Below are 23,011 nucleotides of genomic sequence, written 5' to 3' on the forward strand. Positions count from 1 at the left end.
CACTTTGATATTTAGACTGTGGTTACGAGTAAATCCAACACCCAAATAGAGCTGTCGGACCCATAGCCTTACAACTATAGGAAAATAATTAATATATTTTAGCCGAACTTTTATGGTTCTTATATGAAATGGGAATGAAAAAATATAACACGCAAGACGACTTTATATTAGTTGTCTAAATCAACGTACGTACAGTATCCTAGGAATCAATTATCAGTGTGACAAGTGAACTAGTCAACAACATGTTCTTGAATATTTAACTTTCTTAATGTGAAAATAGAGTTAACAAAACGTGTTGTGTTGCATATAACATATGTGTGTTTGACAAGACACTTTATAGCAACTATTAAAATAAAACACCGCACACTTAGCAAAATGTGTTATTTTCTTGAAAATTAGCATGTACTAAGGTTAACATGAGCTTATAGACATTTAACATGATTAAATATGAATGACATGCCAAAGCACATTTATCATGATTATATTATATACGAGGAGTGTATGTTTACTTACTCATAAAATTGTGTTGTTTTGAAAAAATAAGTCATGAATACCCCAAGTCGATCTATTAACCTATTTAACATGATAAGTTAAATGTGTTATGTGGTCCTATAACGGGTTGACCGGTCTTAATTTGTTTAGACTCATTTTTAAGCGTGCCACTATGTGTCTATAATATATGATCCATACTCGTTTACCCCAAACACTAATTGGTTTATCCTTCTGTCAAACATCTCGTTTTATCAACTGCCAAGCTATATGCTGAAATTGCTACGGAATCCTTTGAGTGAACTTGTTTGCAAGAATCTTTCTGTATAAGTGTTCCAACTTAATCTATAAGGCCACTAGTATAACCTCCTAGAGACCTTCTAAAGTTAGTTTTTAGTGCCTTAGAGATCATCATGTGGCTTTCTGGTCTTCACGTTTACGCTGTGTTCCCGTGCCATTATGAGGTCCTGAGATTTTTTAAGAAGAGAAGGGGAGGGGAAATGAGGGAAAATACTGGAAAATTTGAGCATATTATCATTTTTCCAAATTAGAGAGAAACGATTTTTGTCTAATAATAACTTACTATCAATTTCTAAATTACTCTCATGTCTAATTCTTATTATAGCTTACTTAAAGGATATGATAGTAAAATTATATATTTATTTTCTTTTCCTCCTAACTTGCGAACACCAAAATTATTTAATTTTCTTTCTTTTCCTTTCTTTTTCATTAAACTCAGGAACACAAAATAAAATCACATATTTTCCTTCATGTAACTTTCTTTCATGTCATAATTCCCCTTTCTTTTCCTTCTCTCATTGAATGAGACTCAGAAACACAGCGTTAGGGTCTTCTACACAATGTAGTGTGCATACACGTGAACCATCTAAATGTTTACTTTTGTGGCAAACACTCATTGGGTCTTAGTTTTTATGGATACTTCATAGCAAAAGCAAGGAATCAACCAAGAAAATCAGTGAGAACAATCAATGACAACACAAGCCATACATATGTGGAAAACCGAAACAAAAGGGAGTAAAAGCCACATGCGTTGACTTATGAACACAATACAACCTAGAATATAATGCAAAGATGGTATAGATACCAATCAAAATATGATAGAGAACAACTATAAATGAAAACACACTAAAAAATGAAGAAAAAGAAGAATGTGGAGTTAAAGATGGCTTTGGACTTTTGGTGGCTAATTACATTCATACTTATATTATATGGTGGAGATAATAAATCAATATCGTTTAGAAATAGAATAGTTTGGAAACTGCTTCTTGAAGAATAATTTTATAATAACATGAAACATAACAATGAAAGATTTTCCAATAACATAGGAGATAAAATTCTTTTGTTGTGTCCTTTGGGTGACGATTAGCAATATACTTAATGTACTTCATTGTGATATAAAACTCATCTATTACGCATATCTAACTCATTTTTTTAAATGTCGTAAGTCATTGAATGTCTTTCACACGAACCACTCTTGAGGCTGAAAAGTATGTCTACTCTAGCTCACTAGTGATGCTCATGTGGCTCACGTGAGGTTATTAGTACACCACGCCCTGCACCCCAATGTGACTAGTGACGTGATCCATGTGGCCACCCTCATGCTCATCGCTAACCAATCAACTTTTTTCTTTCTCTTTTTTCATTTCTTTTTTATTTTTCATTTAAATAATATAAATAAATGATTGAGAATGAAGTACTGTAACATAAGTTGAGTGGTGGGGTTGAATAATCGATGGAGAAAAATATGAGATGGTGTTGATGTGATGAATGCTCCAAAATGATAGAGAGTACCTCATAACGCATAGCTTTGCATGTTTAATAACTTAAGGTGTAAAAGACATGAGAATAAGTTTTTATTGTCTATCGTTTATTGAATTGTATGAAAAGAGCATCTGGAACCCTCATAGTTTAAACCATGCTAGTACAGTGAGCATGCGGTAATGTCAAAAGAAAAGGTTTAAAGGTGTGAAGCAAAGAAATTTTATAACTAAATTGTGGATAGACTATATTCTAAGTAAAGACGATGGAATGAATATGTTATTGTAATGGCCTAATGGATGCCGAGTATTTTTCTTAAGTGAGGATACGTATGTAATGATGGATTTAAAGCATATTTTGGGTATGTATGCATGAATTTTCTAAAAGGGATTTAAATCTCTTTACTAGAGTAAAAAGGAAAATTTAAATTCAAAATCGTAACAAAACCCTCACCAAAACCCTCAACTTAAAAATATTGGTTGGATCTTGTCTTGACCATTCAAAGAAAGTCGATGGACGAAGGTAGAAGAATGAAGAATGAAGAATGAAGGGCGAAGCTAGTAGAAGAAGCTAAAAAAGATTGTTGAAATTTAACTACGATAACTTATAGAACAGATTAGTGAAAATGGAAGATTGGTTAGCTACTAGAGATGAGCAAATGGTGCTAGGTACTTTCGATACCAATTGAGTATCATTTTATTAGGTTTCAAGATCGGTATAGTACCGGTATTTTACCGATTTTTTGATTTCGGTACCGATACTCATTTTACCGGTACCGACTTCATCGCTGTTAGCTACAATTTCTTCTAGTACTTCATAACTTTGATCACTTGCTAAAAATCAGGAAACCATTTCTACACTTTAAAAACTATAATTTCCGGTGGTTCATTCTTGTGTGGTCACATTTTATATATGATTTGGGTTTGCCAAATCAGTGTACGCTGCATTCATGGCCCCGTTGCTCTCCTCTAGGCTTGTATTCCGGTTTTGGAATTCTTTAAATGTGCACATTGAAAGATAAAGATACGACTCTCATAATTAGGAACTAATTAATTAATTAACTAATAGTAGCGTATCATAGGTACCACAGAAAGCAAGAAAATGGGAATAACGCGTACACCTTTTACTGCATGAGTTACAACTCATGATTAGATGAGAAAGGAGATTGATCACATACACATCATTCATTCAGAAAAGGACCATCTTTTGCTATCATTTTCTAATCCCAATCACATGCACACCCTATTTATACCTCTACATCCCCTTCTCACCCCCTCCACACATTCCTTCTCTCTCTCTCTCTCTCTCTCTAATAGTTAGATTAGTATTCCCATACTTAGAACACATATAGCTACAAGTGTTGCACATTCTTCCAATTTAGAAGTTGCCTGTCTCATTCACAATTCACAATCTTTCTACTCTCCTTTAATGCATTGTCCTTGTTATAACAATAATCTTGATCATTGCCAGACAATGGTATATCAAGCTCTTGAACATGAGGAGTTGTTCTCGCGTCGTTGCATACTGGTCAACGGGCCAGTCATAGTAGGGGCTGGCCCGTCTGGTCTTGCAGTCGGCGCAGGTCTCCACCAACAAGGAGTTCCCTTTGTCATCCTCGATCGCGCCGACTGCATTGCTTCTCTCTGGCAAAACAACACCTATGATCGTCTCAAACTACATCTCCCCAAACAATTTTGTCAACTACCTTACCTCCCTTTCCCGCCAAATTTCCCTGAATACCCTACAAAATATCAATTTATAGAATATCTTGAGTCATATGCCAAGAAGTTTGAGATTAGCCCGAGGTTCAGCGAGTCGGTCCAGTCGGCTAAGTATGATGAGAGTTGTGGGCTTTGGCGTGTTTGGACTGTGACTGGTAACGGTGAGGTTGAGTATATATGCAGGTGGCTGGTGGTGGCAACCGGAGAGAATGCTGAGAAGGTTGTCCCAGATTTTGAAGGCTTGGGTAAGTTTGAAGGAACCGTTATGCATGCTTGTGATTACCGGTCCGGTGAGGCGTTTGAAGGTAAACGAGTCTTGGTGGTTGGTTGTGGGAACTCCGGCATGGAAGTGTCTCTTGATCTTTGCCACCACAACGCCTTTCCGTCCATGGTTGTTCGAAGCTCGGTTAGTTCCATTATTATTATTATTATTATTATTATTATTATTATTATTATTATTATTATTATTATTATTATTATTATTATTATTATTATTATTATTATTATGTCTTTTTTTATCAGCAAAACGAACTTTCATTAAGTTTAAAACAAAACAAGGACAAAATCAGCAAGGTGTTGAATAACAATATAAGTTCCATTAATATTATTTACAATCTTTTATTGATCAACAAACAATTTCTTTATTCTAAAACTTGTTTTCTTGATCATGATCAACAGGTTCATATACTTCCAAGAGAGATTGGCGGGAAATCGACTTTTGAACTGGCGACTGCGTTGATGAAATGGCTGCCGTTAAAGATGGTCGACAAGATACTTCTTGTTCTTGCAAGATGCATTCTTGGAAACCTAGAAAGATATGGGATAAAGAGGCCTTCAAAGGGTCCTTTACATCTCAAGAACACCAAAGGGAAAACGCCTGTTCTTGATATTGGTGCATTACAAAAGATCAAATCCGGGAAGATTCAGATAGTTCCAGGAATCAAGAAATTTTCATCGGGTAGGGTTGAGCTAGTCAATGGGGAAAATCTTGAAATAGATTCAGTCATTTTGGCAACCGGGTACCGCAGCAATGTTCCTTCTTGGTTAAAGGTAACAACTTTAAAGTAATGCTAAAGATACACCTCGCGGCCCTACTTATTATACGGGTCCTATAGGTTATGTGGGGATAACTTTTGACATAATAAACCACTAATACTTTCAGTAAATTTTTATACGAGCTATATAACTTTTGCAGACCATTTTAAACAATTCACATAACAGCTCGTATAAAACCTTATTTAAGTTAATACGGCCATATGACATTCATCACATATCATAAAAGCCTTATAACCTTATACGACACGTGAAAAAATGTTGCGTATAGTCTGGCTCTAACTTTATGACAGAAATCTAAAAAGGAAATACCATGTATACCCTTGAGCTAAACATATGTATTCAACAGGAAGATGGTTTGTTTTCGAAGGAGGGTATGCCCGTAAGACCCTTTCCAGAGGGGTGGAAAGGGAAAGCAGGAGTTTATGCAGTTGGGTTCACAGGAAGAGGTCTTTCTGGTGCATCTTTTGATGCCATTAGGGTTGCACAAGATATTGGAAAGATTTGGAATCAAGAGACCAAACAAACCAATCATTATGCCAGTTTCTTGAGATCCAAGATGCAATAAGTTTATAAAGATTCATAAATAAATCGGAACAGTTTAATTTTTATCGTTTTTATTTTTCGGTTTTGTATGCTAACCGGTAAAAAATGTAACAAAAGAAATACAGCCCTCTTCGGATAAAGTCTAGACTCCAACGTTGTGTACCAAAAGGAAGACGAGGCTTTCCTCTTTCGGACTTTTTTTTTTGTATTTTATTTCTATTTCATAAATATAACTTGTTTGCAAATGTTGTGATTTGCTAATTGTAGGTTACTCTTCTATACAAAATAAAGGTATGATTAACTAGGGGTGATCCAGTGATAAAATTTGATTCCCCTCAAAAGAGGCCTTAGGTTAGAATCACGTGTCCAATTACAATTTCCCGATGCAAGCTGCTACTTAGACTACTTCTATTGACAAACCAATTCACTATTTAGAATATATATATATATATATATATATATATATATATTAAAAAATCTTGAAAATATAGCAAGCTAGTTTGCAACCCATATTGGTGCCACATATCATTATAGTGGGTATATTTATAATTTCTTTTTCTTTATTCTTTCACAATAATTAGTTTTATATCTAATCTTGAATTTTGCTAATAGCTTTAAATAATTAAGTTTCTACAAGTTAAAATCTAAAAACACAGCCTTGCTCAACTTTTTTTTAGCGTACATGTGTAAATTTTATTAAAAAATTGAGTTAGTTCAAAAACATTATTTTTTTAATATAAAATTAATATTACTTATTTAAATATGTCTGATGAGTATAGTTTTTTTTAATATTTTTAAAATAAATATTTTGTTTATTTTTTAAATAAAAATATTATTTTTATATTTCTAGCCACTTAAAAAAACAAATATAAATTATATTTATTAAAAAAAAATAATGAAGCTTGGGTTGCAAATTAATATGAAAAATTTAGGTTTGATTGGATTGGATAGTTCGAAAAGAGAGAAATTAATTTTATAATAAAAATTAAGCTGGGTTAGTTTGTGAATTAGAATGGTCTTAACACACCTCGTTGGTTAGTACATACAATATTGGCAGTCTCCATGAATTTTCCAGTAACCGGTTCTCACTGTTACCAAAAATGGAAAAGCGTTGAATTATCTGCTATATTTTGAGTGACGCCATACCTTTTTAAACGTTTTGTATAATTAAATCGGGTTGATAGTTAATTAATATGTGATTACTATTACTTGTATTTCTTGATTTTAATGTCTAGGTTATTAATGGAATTTTTGTCACTTGTGGTTAATTGGTGATGCGACATGACAATATAAATTCGTCGGACATCCAAAGACATGTAAAGAAAAATAAAGGGATATTTCCTACAATACAAGGGCAACACATAATGGTCCAGCATCTTGTAGTTAATAAAACATATGGGCTAGAGGTCCACACAGGGGGGCCACTGCTATTACTTTAGCTTCATACTCGTGACTCAGATTTGCAGGAGGGTACTTCCCAGACACTGCACATTTAGAAAGTAACTTTACATAATGTTACTTAGAATGGAACAAATTGTACGACATCCCCATCCTTCTGGTTCCATTCTGAACCCCAAGTGTGTATGGAATTTCTAAAGATTTTTAATTCAAGAGAGCAGTTTAAGTGATAAACACCAACGCTTACAAACATGGCATGCCAATATGCCATCCAACACGTTTTTCATATTAGCATTTATACGACCAAGGAGATCATGATTCAACCAAACAATCAAGAACAGTAGCAAAAGAAGAAGAATAACACGGGATGAAAATCCGAAACACAAACTTGTATTGTTGAATATACAATGTTGTTACAAGACATCAATTCTGTTAATTACATCATATATACACAGCTGACATAGCGGTTATATACCTACCTAAAGGTAATAACTACCTCCCTAGCGGTTAAATAACTACCTTGGTAGTTATATAACTATCAAATATCATATAAAGACTCATTGACTTACAAATATCACATAAATGAGCCGTAACTTTCGTTTGATCACAAAATTAAGGATATTTAAGTCCTATAGCATTAATTCCCATAAAGTATTCCCAAAATAGGATTTTATTCTGAAAATTCTTACATTTTTCACTTAATTATGATCAACTTTTACATAACGATATCGAAAAAATAGAGAAATGTAGGGGGGGGGGGGGGGGACCGCAACCCATTCGTAGCCTTCCATCACTACGGACACCACCATCTAAAACATCTCTCACACACAGCTGTAGAAGGGTAATTCAAATCAATAAGAACAGTAGGAAGAAGTAGCCATTGGGTAATTGGTCTATATTATGTTGGAAAATTATAAATAATGAATTGAATTAATTTATTAAGCTATTAATATTATAACTCTTCATATGTTAAAACTCTTGAGCATTTTATTAGAGAACTAAGTATCTAATTAAGTGAGTCACTTCACTTACCCTTAACTCTTGTACAATATAGTAGACTAGGTGCCTTATTTGAAAGGGCTAGAAGAATGGAAAGCCAGGAAATTCAAGAAAAAAAATACATGCATGCATGAAGAGTTATGGTGAAGAAGAAATCTTTAAAGACCCATATGTTAAGAACATATAGAGATGAGTTTCTCCATTCGATTCCTCTACTATTTCATTCTTTTTATTTTTCCCACAAGTTCTAACACTGCAATTTAACTAATGTAACATTGGGCGTGTGGACATCTCCGGCAGATACAAACTGCTTCGGCTATTGTACCCTGGGAGACAGACGCGTTTTATGTAGAGGAGCGAAATCTGTTTTAAGGGAAGCGTGTTGAACACGTGCCTCATGTAACATCCGTGTTTTGAGATAACTAAATAAAAGAGAATTTATTGTTACGTGTGTGTCATTCGTTTAATTGTGTGCGTGTTTATATTTGGATAAGGATTGGGTTTGGTAAAGGAAGTGGGTGGTGGGGCCCAAAGCCTCCTATATAAGGCCATTCCCCCTATCCTTTCACCATTTCTTCCCACAACACACACACACACCCCCCTAGAACACACACATACTCTCTCTCAAGACCCGAACCCAAATCCGGGTTAAAGTAAGGAAGATTTTGTGTGCAAGAGTCTTCAAATAGCAAGAACACGTCCAGATCTACGTATTGTCCGGATCTGAACTCGAACCCGCAAGCAAAAGGTGGGTTTTTGTTTAAAAGGTTAAGTTTTGTGGTAGAATTGACATACAAACAGATATAATGATAGATCGAGTTGTGAAATGTAAGAAAAACATAAACTTGATGAATTTTAACCTCATGGGTGTGTTTTAGAACAAAAAGGTGATGTTCGTACCTCATAGAACACAAGTATACAAAGTTGGTACAACCCAAAACCCATAAGAGAGTATAATCAGGTCCTAAAGAAGAGTCTCGAAGGAAAATGTCCATAAATGGTAAAAACGAAGTAAAAATGGGTTTTCTCACATAAAAAGAGCTTCGCATCGCACGCCAAGCGAAGCGAAATAACCCATGCGAAGCAAAATCGCATGTGAAAGCGAAATTCGCATGCGAAGCGAAATTCTCATGCGAAGCAAAATCGCATGTACAGCGAAATAACCCATGCGAAGTGAAATTCTCATGCGAAGCGAAATCGCATGTGAAGCGAAATAACCCATGCGAAGCGAAATTCTCATGCAAAATTCCATGCGAAATCCCATGCGAAATGGCCATGCGAAATTTCTTGATATCCATTTTCTGATGCGTTTTTTATGAAGGACCTGTTAGCGAAAATAAAATTTTTCCGAGCTGACCTGGTAGCTCAAACCCAGCCAGGGGCTCTGCCCCTTGGACCCCGCTAGGGGCTGCCGCCCCTAGACCCTGCTACCAGGGGCGCTGCCCCCGGACCCCCGTTAGTTGAGGGTTTTATTAACTTAAATGTAGGAAGTAGTAGTATTGGATAATTGACACGCATAATGTATTGTACAGTTAGCCGTGCACAACTAAGGAAGGGCATTACCATTAACGTCGAGAGAAACCGACTTCAGGTGAGTTCTAGCCCCCTTTATCTGTTTTGTTTCGGGGCTGTGTGCATACTCCTATGTGATAGATAATACACTTACTTGATTAGCAAGTGTATGATACGTGTATGGTGGTGTATTGAATGTATTATTACATAACAATTGTATGAATTATTATGTATGTATTTATAACTATAAGATATGTAAAGTATGCACGTATGATAAATGTATGGTTATTCGAGACAGAAGGGACCAGACCCTTACAATATCTGAGATGATGGGGACCAGACCCTCATAATATCTTAGATGTTAGGGACCAGACCCTTACAATATCTGATATGTTAGGGACCAGACCCTTATAATATATGTGATGTATAGGATAGAATAGTTTATGGTATACCATAGGGTTTATGAAAGAAAGTACGTAAGTACGTATGCATGTATATAAATTATGTATGAAAGAGGTAATAACAGGTAACATATGAATACGTATCTTCGGACACAAATGAGTAAGGATATGAATGTAATATATGTTAATTGATTAACTGGAACTCACTCAGCGTAGCTGACTTTTAGTATGCACGCAGGTAAGTAGAATGAGACGGGTTGCTTGAGGTGGGACACGTGGCAAATGGATGAAGACTGGCATCGAAGACGGAAGATTCACGTGTCGTTTATGTTAATGTTTATTAAAAGACAACTTGTATGTTTAGACATGATTTGTTTTGTAATGAAATACCTGAAGTTTTAATTATTCCGTGAAAGTTTTAATTAACTCTGATTTTAGAACTGTGTTTATGAGTAAATCCAACGCCTAAGTGGGGTTACCGGGAAAGGGACCTTACACCTCAGCCTAACCGTCAACATTAGTTCGTTTTTGTAGTAAAGGATCATACAAGAAGATATACATCAAACTCTCATTGAAGACTGCACAAAAGATTGTTCAAGAATACGTGACTCAATGAGCTTAGTCAATGACCAATGTGATGAAGACACAAGATGAAGTTATTATATGAAGTACCTGATGAAGGCACATTATCTTATCAAACTTGAATAGGAAAATTTGTATATTATACTCATTATATTCGATTTTGTAAGCGGTATTGTACTCGTATATTTTCCATTACTAACGAGGATATCTTTAGCGATTATTTTATTTTTAATAAAAAGTGGCCCATGTCCAACAATCTTAAAACATATTTCGTGTGATTGTTGCTACAATTTTAAAACCTTATTTATAAGGACTTTGAGTTCACGAAATGGTTTAAAATAAAAAATATTTTAGAGATTATAATCTTAAGAATATTTTTTTTTTGGGAAATTATGGGCGTAATACAACTTGTTGTGTTTGGATTTTTAGAGATCATGGTGCAATCTTAAATCCTATACCGTGTTACAAAACGTAATGATTGATTCAGCCATTTGGTTTTAAAAACGATTTTTGTAATCGTTTGTATTCTAACTATAGTGTTAGAAATGGTCTTGTAAAACCATTAGGATTTTATTGGTTTTATTTTAACGATTTTTGCAATCTTTTATGTCTAACAATTATGTTAGAAATGGTTTTTTGTAAACCATTCATTTCGTTTAAACATTAATATTCTAACGTGTGCGTTAGATCGGGTTTGTCAGTTTTTGTAAGCGTCTCATTTCCTAACATGGGTGTTAGAATTTATTATTTTTATATAATAATATGTTTAAAAAGTTTGTCTAAACACCTTTTTTCCACATGTTAAATATCTAGCATGTGTGTAAGATAAGATTCATTATGTATATAAACATATGTGTTTAAAACGTTTTGTGTAAACGTTAATTTTCTAACAGGCATGCTAGAAAATAGTTAGTGAGACGTACATGTGTATTTGGTGAAATAGCGTACAAAATATTCCACGTGTGTCTGTTCATATCGCTCCCATTAATTTACTAATAATTGAAGCATTAACTCGGTGTTAATGGCACGACTTTTGGGCTGTACACTAGATAAAACCAACAATTTAAAAGGTTTCGCCTTAACGTTTAACGTCTCATGTATGTATTGTCTTTCGTCTAACGTGTGCGTTAGAATCATTTAAGTTATAACATGTTTGTTAGAAATTGCTTATTTTGTAAACCATACTGACTGAAAATGTTTTTATATACATTGAATTTTCTAGCGTGTGCACTAGAAATAATTAGAAATGGATTATTCTATAAACTCTATCATTGGAAAGCGTTATATGAAAACGTTAAGTTTTGTAATGTGCGCATTATAACACATTCTTTTTTAAAACATGTGTGCTAGAAATTATTTTAGTACATGGATATTTTATAAAGCCGTATTGATATTAATAATATAATATATTGCAAAACCAAGGAAATGATTTAGTATGATTTTTTAAACAAAGTTTTGCATTTTTTAAATTTTGCAAAATGATTTGCTACTCTTGCTAAAAGTGGTGCATGCTAAACTAAGATAGCGTTCTCAAGAATACTTTATGGTGGAAAAAAACTCCGTGTTGTGTGAACAAGATAGAATGTTCAATCTTTTCCACTTAAGTGTAGTAATTATAGCAACTGTCACACCCCGACTATCACAATGCGGAAGCATAAAATGGGAATTTAACAGACACCTCTGGTATCAACCACATTGTTTATAAAGAAACATTACAAATTAATTTACAATATGTTACATTGGTCTATTTTCGTTTACAAATTAGGTGTTACAACAAAATATGCTCGTAAGCTATTCTACTCGTACTAATAATATTGCGTTTACTCACACTGCATCGACCACGTTTAGTAACAGATAGCACAAGATTACGGATTTTCCAACTTCGGTACCACACCTGAAAAGCACATTTAAAATGGGTCAACTACACGAGTTGGTGAGTTTCACGAGTTTCAATAAATCAAATATGCGTAATCACAAGTCATAATTTGTATATATGCATGTAAGTATGTATGTATGTGTGTGTGTGTGTATATATATATGATATAATTATGCTAAGCTATAATGAAGCCTGGACTGTTCATGCTGCGTGCCTCCATTTCCCACGCTCAATCAACCACTGTGGCTCCCCTTCCGCCCACATTATTCCCAAGTAGCTATGCCTAACACTACATAGCTAGTTTGTATAATTATGGACATGTGCAAACGGGATAATGTCTCAGCAAACCGTGCTGGCCCCGCCTGGGTTTGTCAAACCAATAGTACTATTCACAAGCCACCGGCTCGAAGTTAATCACTGTGTTAGTGGGGACTTTCATTTGTTAGCACTTAGATAATTCACATCATCATACGTTTTAGATAAATATATAGATATTAGCAAACATGCTTTTCACCCCAAAAGTTCGTAAAACCGTTCAGAAAATGGGGTCATGAAACTCACGGTTTAGTAGATAATCAGCACCGAGTCAGCTCGTGGTTTGTTTGATTCGCTATCACTAGTTCCTATAATATTAATATTAATATTATTATAATCTCAATACTAAACTGGGCTGTATATCTAATCTGGGTATAGCTGGAACGCCCAGAAAGTGTTAGTAGGCTTAGGTTGTGATGTTTTTCAATGTCTAATACTTAAAACTGAACTTGGTTCAGTTTCCCTGTTTTCCCAGCTGGGCCGAGTTGTTCGTTCATGCGTTCAGAAAACAGTTATGGGGATGTAAGCTTGGGTAAACGTGTTGGTCGATAAAATGATTAAGTTATAAAGAAAGATCACATATTGGGGTTCTGAATTCGCCACGGGGCTCATTTCCGTTTATTTAATTTGATTTGAAGACAAATGCGCACAATTTATCCAAATTGATCAGGTTTCTCATAAAAAGTTCATTTTTTACTTAATTAATCCAAAATTATGATTTTTGATCACTCTTGGTGTTCTGATATTGCAACAGGTTCTTTAATCACGAACTCGTCGGTTTTTATCAGAATTGAATTTGCTTAATCTTTAAATTAGCACAATTAATTATTCGTTAATCCTTAGTTTATAAAAATTTAGTCACTTATCAATTAAAATATGCAGATTTTTTAAAATATTTCTGGAATTATTTACTGATTTATTAATTTAAAAAAAAATCATTTTATCTGCTATATTTAGCCCGAAAATCATCCGTTTATACCAAACGATCTCCAAAAATTCCACAAAAATTTTTGAGTTGCCAGAATATGTCCCAAAACAACCTGGAAAAATCCTAAACTCTAACAATCTTTCCAAATATTATTTCTGAGCCTAAAACGACTATGAAAATTCAAATAAACATAAATGCACAAAACATACTTAGGATTTTTCAAATGACCCCAAATTTCATATGTGATCATAATATACCAAATTTGAGATTCCCACAAAATTTCATAATTTTTCAAGTATTTTAACTATTTTTCCCAAATAAACACCCCAATTTGGTAATAAATTAGCCAAATATTCTCGGATGATCGAAAGATTACCAAATTTTACCAGGGACTTAATGATATGGTCCCTGATGTCCCTGAAAAATTTCATGACCTAACAATATGCACTTCACAATCGAATCCTAAACAGCCCGTAATCGAGTGATTCGATATTACCTTTGCGGTTTTGGTTCGTTTTTTGCCCTTCTAATCAAGTTTTCGGGTTATTGTGCTCCTAGTCAAGCTAGATAGAGGTCCTATATCATAAACTAAGCAAGTTTCATCAACAAAACAGCCCCTTAACTTAGGGTTTCGGTTAGGGTATAAAACCGAACTTTTGAACCGTAAAAACGCCATTTAAACCCTCTAATCCGTGTTTATGGCCAAAAAAGAGTATAATTCTGATTTCTAATCACGTTTATGATCAAAATATTTTTTGGACCATTTTTAGGATTTTTTTCATGGTTAGGAATGATTTTTAGCAATTAAACTATGTTTATATGATGTTAAATCTAATTAAAACAAGTTGAAATGATGGAAATAATGAAAAATTACCTAGGGTTTTGAAGTTTTTGTATAAGAGCAGCATGAACTTGTTAAACTTCTGGAAAAATATGAACTCAAAATATATAAAGTTCCTTATATCCTAAGTTTGCTTAATAATAACAATAATATATAAAGTGGCGGACGCACCACATTTGGGCCCATTTTGGGCCCATTTTGGCCCAATTCCATGGATCCACAAGCCCAAACATGAAAACCAAAGTCCAAATTTATTTCGGGTTCAGTTTTTGGCAAGAAAAATATATCGGGTGCGTCAAACAGTGCGAAAACAAGTGTTTTTCGGCTATTTTTGTGTAAATTTATAAAAACAAATTATATGTTTGTAAAATTCGAAAATATTTTCTCGGATCGCTTAAAACATTTCAAATAAGTGTTTTGTAAGTCTTTTTCGGCTTAACGGATGATACAATGCTTGGTTTGTAACTATCCTTCGCGTTTAAATCTATAGCGAGTAGTTAAACGAGCATGTTTTCGTTTAACTTATTTGCTATCGAACTAAGGCCATAATATTAATATATTGGCTTATATTAAACGTATATCACTTATAGATGCCCCCCCGGGATATCTGGGTTATAACAAGACCCGTTCGGTTAATCGTTCGATCGTTACGTAATAAGCGTTTATTTGCTTAATAGGTAAATACGTACTGAGGTGTACCTGGTTTGGCTCAAATGTCACAAAAACTTGATATTATTTTGAACATATTTTTCAAGAATATGGTTTCAAAATTGAAACGAGGATATGAGGATATGTGTGCATGGAGTTCTATTTGAGGGAGCACTTTAATACAAAGCATAAAATGATATCATTGAAATGATTTTGGTCAGATGATGAAAGTGTTGAAGATAATAATAACACTTTGAGATTTAATGTCTAGACGTCGTCTATTTATCCATTTGAATATTTATTATTAAAAAGTGTTTTGCATTTTATGTTGTAGTTTTGGTTGTATTATTATTTTGTGTTCAACATATTCGGATAGCACTTGCAGTTTTACAACCAAATACAACAATATTATCGTGACACAAAATTATTTTACTGATTATTTCAACGGGAAATTAATATTAAAAAAAGGAATAGTTTTAAATGGAAAAGGAATTTTGCATAAGAAATAACTTGTGAGTTGTTGCATTCACTAAAAGCTAAGACGAGATATCAAATGTATAAAAACATCATGAGAGTATGATGAGAAAACGTGGTGAGTGTAGTGAGATAAAATACACAAGAACGAGATATGTCATCTAATGTTAAGAGCATCAACATGGAAATACATAATTGTGTGTTTTTTATAATTATAACATATGTAAGAAATATATGTTATTCTTGTAAATGAGTTTATAAATCTTGTGAGATTTATTATATGGGACTTACAATAGCTAGTGATAAACTTGTAGATGATTATATTGTCATAAATATTATTGGAACTATTTGGATTCAATTTTGGAAATATGGTCCAATAAATAGTTGCATTGAAACAACAATAGAAATGTTTAAATCACTTTAGGCAATTAAGAATGCTACGTTGTTGAAAGTTAATCAAATTAACTAAATCTTCAAAATGTTAGTGATTTATATTGTTATTATTCATCATGTTTGTGATGAATATGTTCATCAAAGCGACTTGGATTGAAGACTTACATTGAAGCCTTGGAGGTTAAAGGCAACCGAGTTATGACCTTAATGGATGAATTAAGTAGTGTTTAAAGGCATTCCAAAAGACGAGGTTTAGGAATAGTAAAATGAAATATGATTGTTTTGTCTAAACTGATAAATGAATGTTTGGAAGAGATAATGTGTTATCTCTTAAAGCTGTGAAGGATCTGAATGATGCATCTTCTGTTCACAAGTTAGAGTATTGTAGTCTAAAGCATGCTAGACTAGTACTTGTTAATTATGGTTCTTTGAGAAGACTAATTAACTTGAAACATTCAAAACATAGACAAGAAAGAATTTGTGTATAGACAAATGTAAAGAAGGTTTTAATCCAATTTAAGGAAATGACATAACTTATGAGAATCTTAAGAAGATCTCAATTTTCTAGGTTTGTCCAAGATAGTGGATTTATGATGGTTTGTTAACAAGCTTTTATGACCAATTTAGCTTAAAGGCTAGTAAGTGGTGGAAGCTTACACTGAGGCAAGTATGCTTTATGAGAAAGCATTGATGAACTCGCTGATACAATGACGTGATCTTGTTCAAATAATGAGTGTCAAGTTTCCATTTAAGAAGAAACCCCTTAAGGGTATGTACAAATTGTAATTAAGGTGACTTCTCAAGCGTGTGAAGAAAGAGAGAATCTTTACTTACCCCATCTGCAAGTTGGATAATGTTTTCCAACAACACTTAAATGTGGGGGTGTCTTTCATTTTAACTTAGAAGGTTTAGCAATGAAGATTATAGTAAAACAATCTAACATTGCAAGCACATGACTAAGTGGAAGACAAAAGGTCGTAGTATATAACAGAGATGTGTTTGCCTTAATGATAAGTGTATCTTACAAAGACAAATATTATAACCAGATTCAGGTGGCCACCAAGGTTATAGTCTTAGAAAGTTGACAATAGGCAAAATTAACTTATAAGTGAAGAACACATCATGACAACTGATCTCAACTATGCAAGTTATCTGTAGTGCCTAGACAAAGTCAACGATAAGTTATGGATCCAACAATCTGAGGGTTTAGTAGAGATTATGTTGTGGAATGAGACTAAAGCCCATAAAAAAAGGTATATAAAGGAAAACCAAACTTAATTGACTGGAGATCCGAAGATCTAAATTCAATAGGATAACCTACTTATATATCCAAAGGTAGTCACTGTGGGGGCATAACTTATGTATAAGTTGACACATAAGCTAATATATATATATATATAGGCTAAGTATATATATATATATATATATATATATATATATATAGGCTAAGTATAAAATAAAAACCCACTTGAGTTGTGAAAACTCTAGAAACTCATTCTTAACCACATGTTTTTAATTAATGTTTAAATCTTGTGGTCCACAATTAAAGTGAATAAAAAATGTAAATATAAATATAACTTTTTCTCTCTTCTGAAAACATACATAAAAATTAGTAAAAAAATGTTAAAAAATAGCGAAACATTGTTTTTTTGTTGTTTCAATGTTTTGTATTAAATGTTACAGCATATATTATATGTAACAAAAAAAAACGATGTTACATACGATTTTCGCGGGTTTTCACAACTCAATTGGGTTTTCATTTTAACCTTACCCTATATATATATACACTCCTAAACTATAAAAGGAGCCTAATTATTTCCTAGTCCATTCCTATAACAACAGTGACATGTTGTGAGGCTAAGCATAATATACGGTTAATAATTTGTGTGAATCATTATAACCTTAATGCTTTTAATGATTTCTGGATAATCACCTATGTGAAAAAGAAGTAGGGTCGCTTCGAAGGAAATTGTGGGATGCGCAATTCCTAGAGCTTTCACAGAACCAGGCTAGTATTCCAGGACCATAATGGACACGACAATGAGGAGATGTGCCCGGCTAGGGAGAGTATTGTGTAAAGCGTATTGTTGTCTACACCAATGGGGGTTTGTTCAAGGGCATCACACCTACTAACCACTAGGAGAATAAGTATACTTCACAAAGAAAGGTTCAAAGCTAACATCTACCTATCCTGCAATCCTCAACTGTCGAAGTTACATTGAATATTTTGTGTGTTTTAATTAATATCCATTCATGTGGGGTATTGTTGGAAAATTATAAATAATGAATGGAATTAATTTATTAAGCTATTAATATTATAACTCTTCATATGTTAAAACTCTTTAGTAAAGTTTTCTTTATAACAGTTGATGTGTTTTATTAGAGAATTAAGTATCTAATTAAATGAGTCTCTTCACTCACCTTTAACTCTTGTACAATATAGTAGGCTAGGCGCCTCATTTGAAAGGGCTAGAAAAATGAGAAGCTAGGAAATTCAAGAAGAAGAATACATGCATGCATGAAGAGTTATTATGAAAAAGAAAACTTTAAAGATCCATATGTTGAGAACATATAGAGATGAGTTTCACCATTCGATTTCTCCACTATTTCATTCTTTTTATTTTCCCCACAAGTTCTAAAACTACAATTTAACTAATGTAAACTTGGGCGTGTGGACATCTTCGGCAGTACAAACTGCTTCGGCTGTTGTACCCTTGGAGACAGACGCGCTGTCTTATGTAGAGGCGAAATCTGTTTTAAGGGAAGCGTGTTGAACACATGCCTCAACTTAACCGTCAACATTAGTTTGTTCGTTTTTGTAGTAAAGGATCATACAAGAAGATACACATCAAGCTCTCATTGAAGACTACACAAAAGATCATTCAAGAATACGTGACTCAAGGAGCTTAGTCAATGACCAATGTGATGAATACACAAAGATGAAATTATTACATGAAGTACCTAATGAAGGCACATTAACTTATCAAACTTGAATATGAAAATTGTATATTATATTCATTATATTCGATTTTGTAAACGGTATTGTACTCGTATATTTTCCATTATTAACGAGAGTATCGTTAGCGATTATTTTATTTTTAATAAAAAGTAACCCATGTCCTACATATTCATACTCGAATGTCAGATTTATTTGATTGCTTGGTATTTGGATTGAACATATGATTGATTAATTAGTCTATTAGATAAAATCTAAAGTGAGACGAAACTTGGGTTGGAACAGATTAGCCGAACCATGACCCAAAAAACAATAATAATTCGGTCTAAAAATTTTCAATACATATGGAAAAAAAATTCAAAGTCCGGCACTGTATGGGAATCCTTCCATAGGTTCCAAGTTTACGTACGTGGCTTAACACACACTCCTTCACGGGTGATCTAGGGGCGTTGGTTTTGTTTTTTCCACTTGGGAAGATAGAAACTAATTTATTTGAGTTAATAAAGGGTATGGACTTTTCTTGAAGGAACATGTGATGCCACCAGACACAAGCACAAGGTTAATACATGCAAAATCTATCATTTATGTTATAGATTCCCCTATACCTACAACAAACAATTCTTTCAAATATTCATCCAAATTTTTTGCCCACAGAAAATATAAATAAAATGGAAATAAGCAGATATAGAGACAACCCATATGACTCCCCATACTGTACATTCAAAAACATGCAGAAATAGCCCATCTACATTTGTTTATGATATTCTATTTGCATGTTGAAAAGTCCAAATTCTGTTGAACATATGCAAAGATTCTGAACTCAAGTCTTGCAGTTGTGTTCCAGCTTGCAACATAGGAGTTGCCTGTGTCGTTTTCTCATTGAAACTTATGAAGATTTTACCTTATCAATGTTCACAACTTGGTTGTCCATCTGATTCATCTATGTAAAAACATAGAATGCCCATTCCTACCAGGAGTGTTATGTAGGGTTACATTGTTTGGCACTTGTAAATGTATCCTAGTTCTGCAGCTTTACAGATACATACATAGTGGTAAACTTATTTGTTATCATATCCATTTTGAAAATATAATATGTAATGATTTCGATAAATTCTGCTGTATGGGTTCTTGAGTTGAGAAGCAAGTAGTGACAACGTTTAAACCAAAAAAAAAAAAATAAGGTCTAGTGTTACTTTGGACATCTCATTGTAGTATTATAACAATAACTATTAAATCTCAAAGACTTGAAACTGATAAATAATATTATATGTGTCGAGAACTAGCTAGATATATTTTATACAAAGAAATTGCAATAAAAAGGATAATAAATTGTCAACAACTATATCCAAATGTTGAAACTAGTTCTTAAATAATGACTAAAAGCCAAACTTACATGATAAATCAAGTAAGAATAAAGATATAGAAAATAAACTCGGCTAGAAAAATAAAAACAAAACGGCCGTAAAAGACCTAGCTAGCAAGGTTTAAAAGTTACGAAAACTATTTGAAGCTAGTCTTTGAACCTTAACTCTTGTTGGAGCACAGTGCTCTAAAATGTATACTTCAAAAATTTTCCTTTAAAAGAGAAAATTAAACCATGTTCTAATATATATATATAGTCCATTTGAGTTCATTTATGTGCATGCATATGTATATAGTCCGTTGAGTTCATTTATGTGCATGCATGTTGAAAGTGTGTGCAGATCAAAGAGCCGATCAACACTTTCTGTGGATGCATGTGCACTATTGACAAACAAACAACCGCACATGAAATCAAGAAACACTACAAAAATGCATTGATTCCATCATTCAGCTATATATAAAACACTGGATCATATCTCAGTTACGTGGAAGCACCGATGTATTCTGAATAAACTTCCCATCAAAGAGATTTTGTGTCCCAAACTTAAGATCAGTTTGACCTTATATCATTACTAATCTACATCGCTGATTTTCTTTAAATGTGATAAACTTAACGCATTTGGAGGTCAAACCCGTGGCTTTTCGTAGTTATAATTGGTATGTATAATGTTCCTCCATATTTAACGCCAACAGTTACATAAGAGAGAGATCCCTACTAATGAAATTAACCTTACTAAACGTACAAATAACTAGAGAAATTATTATAATATATTACTCTACAATTTTGTACTAGCTAGAGAAATTACACTACAAAAAATAAAGTAGAGTAATAATAATTACCGTGTTTCAAAAACTAGAAAGTAATAATAATTACTCTAGTTATTTCGATGCTTCTAACTTTAAGAGTCGTTAGTATTTGATTCAAACACCATTTAGATATATATTAAAGATGCACTTAAAAGTGTATTCGATCACCATTAGCAGACACATGGCTAATTAGTGGCTCAGAACTTTAAGCATCAATTATATCATAGACACCATGTACTTAACCATGAGTGCCCTGAATTCACGTCACGTTCCACAATCAACAGAACTAGCCCTACAAAATAGTGAATGACAGATCGAGTACTAAGGAATAATCAGAGGGTCATTCATCGGGCATATTCCATATTGTGTAAGAAAACAATCAGAAAGGTTAAAGACTGGTTACCACCTCAATTTCATTACGTCTAAAATATGTTTCAATTATCTCCACTTTGTAGCGAGCCAAAAGTTTGAAGATAAATATCCAGGAAAATTTCCCAAAATAATTCAATTAATCCAAGTTAAGAGAGAGTAGCTCAATTTAACCCTACACATCTGTAATCGCACCGACGGATTTTAACAGCCAATAATAAGATGCCAAGTGGCAAAAGTCTTACACCCCAGCCAAGTGTGAAGCAAAATCCGTCCGCGACAAAGTTTGAACCCAAAGATGCCGAGTCCAAAGCAGGCGATGCCAACGGTTTATACATCAAACCCGTCGGCCGGCGTTCTTGAAAGAGGTCTCCGGAGCCATTTTTGACAATCTGATGGCCGGCGTTTATGGTTTCTAAACATGGCACATGGCATGATTTTCAAGCATTGATTATCAAATAAAAAAATCCATATTTTGGATTGAAGATCGATGTTTTTAACTGCGCAAGCTGCTCATTATATGCATAGAGTGAGAATTTTCAATGATTATATATTAGATCGGATTATTGAACGTGAATTAGACTTGATGTTTAATTCATTTGATTAGGTTATTGTTATGATAAAGTTGGTGTAGATAAAGTTGTATCTATTGCTCTTTTTGTTAAGGATTATCGAATTGTTGATGAATTCAAGGTATTGTTGATGAATTTCCTTGCGTAGCACTTTGCACCGAGTTAAATCCTAAAGCCTCTCATTGATGAATGTTTTGATTAATTATATCTTTATTTTGGTAGATCTAATGGTTATGAATTATTTTGGCGTGGGTTATACATACATTAGGGAGGTTATTCAAACACCAGGTGAGTCTATACGAATTGTATAGAGTCTATACGACTCGTATAGGTGTAGAGTCAAATCATTTTCGATTAGGGATATTCATTTGTATCGTATAACCCCTATACGACTCGTATAGTTGGTTTTTTTTTTATAAGATTACTTTAAAATTACCAAAATATTAAAAATAGCATCTGAGTTGGTTACAAAATAGAAACATATAATTTAAAAGTAAATATTTTACTTCATACATTACAACCTACGAACAACATGAGCGTTTTATATCCCAATGTTGCAATCTGCCAAACAACTTTTGGTATTATCTTACAAAGCAACACACAAATCTTACATGGTTTGAGCGAGAAAAGCTAATACCTGGGCCGTACGGGTCGTATACCATCTATACGGCTCGTATAGATCATAAAATAATTATAAATCTTTAGTCAAAGTACAGGTTGACATGCTATCTATATGAGTGGTATAGACCCTATACGACTCGTATAGGTTAGACAGCTCGTATAGGGTCTATACGAGCTAAAATATCTATACGGCTCGTATAGGGTTTATACGGCTCGTATAGACTGCAAAAAGTTGTCACTATCACCTCCGTATGCATGTCAATAAATGAGGCTTATACGACTCGTATAGGCCCTATACGAGCCGTATAGCCGTATTCACACACCATAGGGCTGGTGTTTATATATAACCACCCATTATTTTAACCCTGT

The 23,011-nt window shown here is 33.6% G+C and overlaps 1 protein-coding gene across 1 annotated transcript; it reads left to right on the forward strand.

Moving 5' to 3' along the window:
- Positions 1-3,476: 3,476 nt before the first annotated feature.
- On the forward strand, positions 3,477-5,610 carry LOC143560565 (putative indole-3-pyruvate monooxygenase YUCCA7). Its single transcript, XM_077048846.1, has 3 exons — positions 3,477-4,395; positions 4,668-5,039; positions 5,392-5,610. Exons 1-3 carry the CDS (start codon positions 3,697-3,699, stop codon positions 5,608-5,610), a joined length of 1,290 nt encoding a protein of 429 aa, XP_076904961.1. The 5' UTR covers positions 3,477-3,696.
- The last annotated feature ends 17,401 nt before the right edge of the window (positions 5,611-23,011 follow it).

Source organism: Bidens hawaiensis, unplaced genomic scaffold, assembly GCF_021521415.1.
Source record: "Bidens hawaiensis isolate Kalapana, Puna unplaced genomic scaffold, B.hawaiensis_p1.1 tig00020412_1, whole genome shotgun sequence".
NCBI classification, from domain to species: Eukaryota; Viridiplantae; Streptophyta; class Magnoliopsida; order Asterales; family Asteraceae; genus Bidens; species Bidens hawaiensis.